The sequence below is a fragment of the Lolium rigidum genome, chromosome 3 (assembly GCF_022539505.1).
Source record: "Lolium rigidum isolate FL_2022 chromosome 3, APGP_CSIRO_Lrig_0.1, whole genome shotgun sequence".
Taxonomy (NCBI): Eukaryota; Viridiplantae; Streptophyta; class Magnoliopsida; order Poales; family Poaceae; genus Lolium; species Lolium rigidum.
In genome coordinates this window covers 110,658,324-110,665,186 of record NC_061510.1, presented here as the reverse complement: position 1 = coordinate 110,665,186, position 6,863 = coordinate 110,658,324, and the positions used below count along the sequence as shown (strand labels likewise).

The 6,863-nt window shown below is 48.7% G+C and overlaps 1 protein-coding gene across 3 annotated transcripts; it reads right to left on the bottom strand.

Moving 5' to 3' along the window:
- Window positions 1–441: 441 nt before the first annotated feature.
- On the bottom strand, window positions 442–3,092 carry LOC124697990 (protein PMR5-like). 3 transcript variants are annotated; one of them, XM_047230516.1, is made up of 7 exons: window positions 2,845–3,092; window positions 2,291–2,745; window positions 2,030–2,201; window positions 1,773–1,951; window positions 1,530–1,688; window positions 1,036–1,382; window positions 442–642 (listed from the first exon to the last, which is right to left on the bottom strand). In XM_047230516.1, exons 2-6 carry the CDS (start codon window positions 2,596–2,598, stop codon window positions 1,058–1,060), a joined length of 1,143 nt encoding a protein of 380 aa, XP_047086472.1. In that variant the 5' UTR covers window positions 2,599–2,745; window positions 2,845–3,092; the 3' UTR covers window positions 442–642; window positions 1,036–1,057. The 3 variants fall into 3 exon arrangements, with proteins under 3 accessions (XP_047086472.1, XP_047086473.1, XP_047086474.1); XM_047230517.1 differs by having other exon boundaries at window positions 2,291–2,692; XM_047230518.1 differs by having other exon boundaries at window positions 2,291–2,688; window positions 2,845–2,892.
- Window positions 3,093–6,863: the final 3,771 nt, after the last annotated feature.

The window sequence follows — 6,863 nt, the reverse complement described above, 5'->3', positions numbered from 1 at the left end:
CTCATATGCATTGATGTTTAATACTAAGGGGTCTTGTTTGATAAAGAAATAATTGACACTTTGAACACTATGGCATGCTTTTAGATATTTTTGCTAGGCCAAAATTCTCAAACAAGCTAAGATTTGTATCCAAACATCTCAAACCAAACACGCACCATACCTACCTATGTGGAACTTTCTACTCCAAGTATAATGTATGTGCTATGCCTCTAAATATTTCAAATTATCTCTTTTGTGTAGTTTAAAGCTCATGGAAAGTAGGGCGTGATGCGACATCACTGTGGAAAGCTATGTGTTTGAAATTTTACAAGTTATTTGTTAGCTTAACCATGTTATTATGGAGAAAGCTTTCAAACATTGCACTCTTACTTGATATCATGTTATTTTTTCTATGGATGCTCATCGATGAGAAATGAAATGGAACGCTATGAAATATGCATGTAATGAAAGAGACGCTTGGACCGCAAACCAAAGCCATGCTATACATCATGGTGGAAGTTTATAGTTTGGCATTCAAATATCAATGTACGTTCATATCAACCTTGTCTGCCTAGGTCCGCACTAAACATTGTTACACAAAGAGAAAAACAATCAACACTGACATGGCAATGGGAGCAGTTAGCCCTAACGCAGCAGCGCATCCTCAATAGATACGCCCATTCCTCCACCGACGCCAATTAGGCCCTTTGGATCAGAACCTTGCGGCGCCACTTCTCGAGAACGTACACCTCCCCCCAACGAGACTCCTCTACCTGCACGCGCAGCGCGGAGTTCCTCGCCGCCATCCCCTAGCTTTGACGGGAACTCCGGCGAGATTAGGTCAACATTGGCGGGGAAGGGGTTACGTGCTGCATGAGCGTGTCGGGAGATTTCGTCATTCTCTTATACTACATTTTGGCACTCAAAGATCAATGTACATTCATATCAACCTTGTGTTGTGTGCCTAGGTCCACATTAAACAATGTTACACAAAGAGAAAAACAATCATCAGTGACATGGCAATGGGAGCAGTTAGCCCTAACGCAGCAGCGCATCCAGACACCCAGTGCTGTCGCTGCTATTGGTAGAAGAGCAAGGTGTAGAAGAGCTGGTTCCACGTGTCCGGGAGGCCGGGGAGGCACCAGTGGCTGCAGTCGGCGGAGCCGGCGGGGTTGGCGCGCTGCGCCGACGAGTAGTCGCCGCTGTACACCGACGGGTGCGCGTCCTTCCGCATCGCCGACAGCGCAGTGATGTCGAGCAGACGGACCGGGCTCTTCATGCCCTGGAGCACGGACTTGATCACCTGCTCCTGCCCCGTGGGCGGCGCCGTCGAGTTGAGCCCGGTCGTCGGGACCGTCTCCCCGTAGCAGTTCTTGGACACCGGATTGGGCCACTCCTTTGAGCTGTTGTAAAAAGAAACCAGACTTAGAAATTCGCATTAGTGCCGTACAGTGTGCAGTTGCAGTGTGTGCACAGGGAGAGATGGCGAGATGTGGGTCAAACAATGCTTGGATCCTTGTGTGAATTGAGATCGCTGCAGATTATTTTACCTGTAGTGAGTGGGGGACATGGACTGGAAGAAGACACGGGTCTTGGCCGGATCGACGTTGAGGTCCACCCAGCTGGCCCAGGTGGTCATCCCGCGCTGGAACGCCACCATCCGATCCATGTCCTCCGAGTATTGCCCGCCCTCTCCCATGTAATCCCACCTGCACCATCGCGCCCACCTCCTGGTTAATTATGTAGACGAAGCTAAGATTGATCGGAGAGAAACCGGTCGATGGACGACATACCCCTGGAGTGCGCCGGTGTGCGTCCACCAGTGGCCGGAGTTGAAGGAGAGCACGTCGGCGCCGCGCCACGCTTGGGCGTTCTCGGCGATGTCGTCCAGCATCAGCACGCGCTTCCCCTGCATCACGTCGATGTCCACCAGGTACGGCACGCGGTGGAATGACACCACCAGCTCGTACTCCTACCGGTGCAAGTAATTTAGACCGGCGCCCAAAACTGCAACCAGTTCATGGTGCACGCGAATGAAGTGGAGACGTACCATGAACTTGTACGTGTAAAGAGGGTCGGCGGAGACGAGCTGCCACGGCGACTGCGGCACGGCGGCGTGCAGCAGGCAGACGAGCGACTCCCACTGGTCACGGCCCAGCGAGTCCCCAACGAACATCACCGTCTTCCCCTTCATCCTCATCAGGAAGTCCAAGCCGTCAAACCTACATACAGTCCACCATCACGTCATGGACCTGGAGGAGTGTCACACACATGAGTCATGGCAGTACGGTGTTCGCCCGTGCGTACGTACCTCGGTAGCTCGCAGCTGGCCGGCTTCCACCGGTACCGGAGGTAATCGGAGTCCGGCCGGCCGTAGAGCTGGCAGTTGAACTGCGGGTCGATGACGGGACACCTGAACCCGGTGTACGCCGCTGTCGCCGTCGTCGAACCGTCGTCGCGGACCCAGCTGCCGCTGAAGACATCGCATCCCTTCGGGCCGGGCAGGACGTCGCGCCGGTGACTCCGAGCGAGGCCGGCGGCGACCGCCGAGCCGTGCAGCAAGAAGACGTGCAGCAGCAGGAGGGCGAGCACGGAGTTCTTGCAGACGAGCAGCATCATCGCAAGGAGAGGGAAAGGGGAAAGCAGAGGCACCTTTCCGGCGGCCTCTTTATACCCTGGTCGATCACGAGGCGAGCTAGCTATAGCCGGCCGGCTGCGATTGACGCGGCGGATTAGTAACGGAAGCGGCTCGTGAAGAGAGAATTACTGAGCAGGGGAGGTGTGCATGTGAGGGCAAAGTCGAGTTGTCGGAGAATTAGAGTTCACGTGATGAATGAGTTTGCAAGTATGGATTGGGGAAAGTACCTTGGAATCTATGGATTCGTTGCCTTCGCCCTTTGGTGCACGTAGTCGTAGGTAGTACTACATGGAAAGACTTCGAGTTTTGGAATTCGTGCGTGCATCGAAATGGAATCTGTATATCTGCACACAGCGTCGGAAACGGAAAGCTTTGGTCTTCGAATTTGGAGTAGATTTTTGAGGCAGCAAATCCGAGAAGGCAAAATGGGACGGTCACATAAATCAGTGAGCGGGCCAGGTCTCGTCAATTATCAAGTTCAAGACAAAGCGGCAGGCTGGAATGGGCGGTATTTGTCGTTGTCACGGGCCAAGCTAGCCCCCCTCGAGTTGCTGCCATGGGTCCATTGTTGGATGTCGGATCGGGAATTTACAGCAGCTGATGAAAACAAGCTCTATGCCCGCGTGCACAACAGAGGAAGGCAATGAGACATGTTTTGACACGAGTAAACCCCTGTGACACCCCCCTCTAAGCTACGTACAGAATGATCTGATCCGCGATCGCAAAAAAAAATGATCTGATCCGCACGCTGCTGTAAAAGCTATCAAATCTTCCTCCTTGGCGAATAGAGAGAAAGGTACGCGAAACCGCATCAATTCTCCGTTTCATTCCTTTTAGGGCTACTTTCCTATGGATGGTTATATATGACTTAACCGAGAAGACATCACACTCACATCTTAAGAGTGATAACGAGATGCTTTTCTTGTGGCAGTGAAGCATAGAGGAATTAGCCTTCTTTATCACACGTTTAGGGCAGATCCAACAGTGCGGCATATTTCGGACACAAAATGCCTCCAGTTCAATCCATTTGGAGGAGCACCGTGGACATGCGAACACCCATATCTGCCCGTTTCAGGTCATGTCACCTAACACGGTGACCCGTTTGGTTCAAACATATTCAGTTTTTATGATTTTCACCATTTTAGTTATTTTTCAATAAATGATTGCAAATAAATTACCACTAATTAGCAATTCAATTCAGCCACATCACATAGTTCAAACAAACACACAAAAAGATGACAAAATGATGTGATAAAAGTCAAGGGATCAATCATCTCAATCGTGGATCATATTTTTCTTCTTCTCGAACCAAGCCCTTGCCACTGGGTCCATGAGGTTTAGGTCGGCCATCATGACCCAAGTCTCCTCGGTGAATAGCATGAGTTCTACTTCTTTTTGTTTCAACCCCACTTACTTGGTTTTTGATAGTGCATTGAAATCTACTTCCATGGCTCGTGATCAGGCTTGGTCTCGTCAAATTCGAGTTTCCATTTTTTTACATCAAGGTTGATGTGTTTCCCTTTCTAACTATATTTTCTCTTTACCTCTTCTTATTTGACACCTCCTTGCTGGTTATCAAATCCTTCAAGTCTCTTGCAATGTGGGTGTCGAAGCCTCACGCTTTGCATCTAGATTGGAATTGCCCCCCCCCCCCCCCTCGCCGAACCGCATAAGTGTCCGTACTCAGGGTTCCCTCTTGAAGGTTGATTATCGATGAATCATTTGCATGGTTGTTTTATTGGGATGAATCATTGATGTCACCTTTGTTAAGCGAAGAATAGAGATCTTCCCACTTCGGACATTCTTTGATCGCCATCCAACAATGGTGCATGGTAATGTATAAAGCAAGGTACATTAACATATGTAGAAAGGGATATAATGTACCATGTCTTTGACACCAATGCCGCTCACGGGTTGCTCCTTGATGTGATCACATGCACCACAATATTTTTGCACTCCGATTGAATAAAAGACCACCTCTTCTAAAGCCACGATTTGTTGCGATCACATTGAAGTTGTAGGGTGCAAAGCGTCTCCGGTCATGGAAGTACTCAAAATCATCTTCCAATAGTTCCCTTTTTGTTTAGCACTACAAGTTGGATCTTGTCCAATTTCTATACATGTCTCGCAAAGCAACTTATCCTCATCCTCCGAGTATGCTCCAGTCATCTTGCTTTGCCGTATCATTTGAGATCGTGCTTATTCAGTGAGCTCATAGTCAAATAATGGCTCTTCATCAATGTTGGGCCTCTCTTGTTGAGACTCTTGGACACCATATTGCACGCCCTCACCCCCACCTTCATTAATTTATTATGTCTATCATGACACAATAATAATCATCAAAGTAGCCTAGGTTGGATGATGTCGAGGCCGGCATATCACCAAACAAGCTAGATGTGTCAGGGAGGTTGCTGGGGGAAACACCTGTGGCTAGTGTTGCATCACCGGTGAACCACCGACCGTAGGTGTGGCACTGAGATCAAGGGGCAGCGCAACACAGACACTTGGAATGTAGTCACCGACCTCTGCTGACGTCTCACGGGGCAAGGTGGAGAACTAAGACAGTGCCGGAGCTTGTCCAGGTAGAAACCCGTACATCGACGACGGCGATGAAATGACAGCCGAGGACAACCGGTTTGCGGGAGAGCCCGAGCGTACCCATGAGGTTGTGGCATTGGCCAAGGCTTGGGTGAGCGCTATCTCCTTGAGAATCAGCATAGCGCAATCGCGCGGCTTGAGCGGCGATGGCTTCAGCCATGGTGCGCGCATTAACGATGGCAGTAATTTGAAAGGACGGAGTCTGGAGAGCGGATGCTTCTATGTCACGAAGCTCCTTATTCTTCCACTGACCCACCCAATTGTGGATCTCGGTGACACTCTGCTCCTTCTTCGTATTTAGCAGGGGCGCACGAGGACGGAGGTGGCAAATGGGCATGACAGTCGTGGATTGCTTGCTAGGACATGCAGCTGCGACAGCGCGGGTTGCTTCATTTGGGAGAGTTGTAAATGGTGGTCGAGGTTGCCTACTTGCAGGCGATGGGAGGACAAGGGAGTAAATACAAGCCATCGATGGCTTGTCCGTTTTCACCCAAACCTAGCCCAAATTGAAAGCGAAAATGGGTTAAAACGAATCAACATGCAAACACTAGTCGAAATAAGTCGCCGCATTGGGCCATGCCCTCTATCTTCACGGACAAAAATAGACACACCTGAACGAAATGGATTGCTGCTTTGGACTTTCCATTGACATATTCATTCTAGTTTATTGGCTTGCATGGTCGCTAAAAACTTAAATATCCCAACAACAAGAGAATTAAGAGACATTATTCAGTTCATTTATTTTTCTTGGTATTTCACATTTTTTCCAATGTGGCCTTGTGAAAGGATAGAGATAGTAATAGAGGGGGTGAATGGGTTCTACACATTTTCTTTTGATTGTTTAACAAGTTTAGGCTTTGCGGATAAATAAAATAGCTTAATGCAAATTAGGTGAGGCCACCTATATGATGATACAAGTACTTTAAGCACAAAGTCTATAACAAAGTAAAAACCCACAAGCAAAGAGCTCGGATAAAAATAACTGAGGCACGTTAGAAAATAAAATGTAAGCCTGGTGTTCGCTCCCTTAGGGAGAACTACGTCACTGTTGGGGAGGTGTGAGATTCCATGAAGAATTTTCAAGCGGAACAAACACTCACCTTCTTCTCCAAGAGCCTCCTCTAGAAAGAAGGATCAAAATCACTAGTGATAGTTCTTGAGGTGACCTTCAAACCCTCACAAATTTTCCACGGGGAAAATAACAAGCCGAAAGCCTCCGGACAACCTAGCTGCCTAGGGTATCAAAAAAAACCCAAGAGTAACAAGGTAGCTCTATGAACTCAAGGGGGGTAAAATATGGCATGGTGAGATTGTAGATCAGGACCCCCTCCGACACTTGCGATGGGATTTGTATTTGGTTGGGGGAAATGGGAGATCCTCAAGTTTCAGTGTTTCAAAATGGTGGGAGAGAGAGTGCTTCAACGATTTCATATGACTGGTTGACTTAACCAATCAAGGACGAAGAGGCCTTTTATAGACCAAGGAATAAAACTAGTCGTTTGGAACATTCCCTATGAGCTTGCCGTTGAAACATACTGCATAACGACCAGAAGTGTCAGTTCCTAAACCGTTGTAACGTTACCACATGCCGACAATGTCAGTGCACCAGAGTACTAGCCTTGACAAACTATATGAGGATGCAGCGATG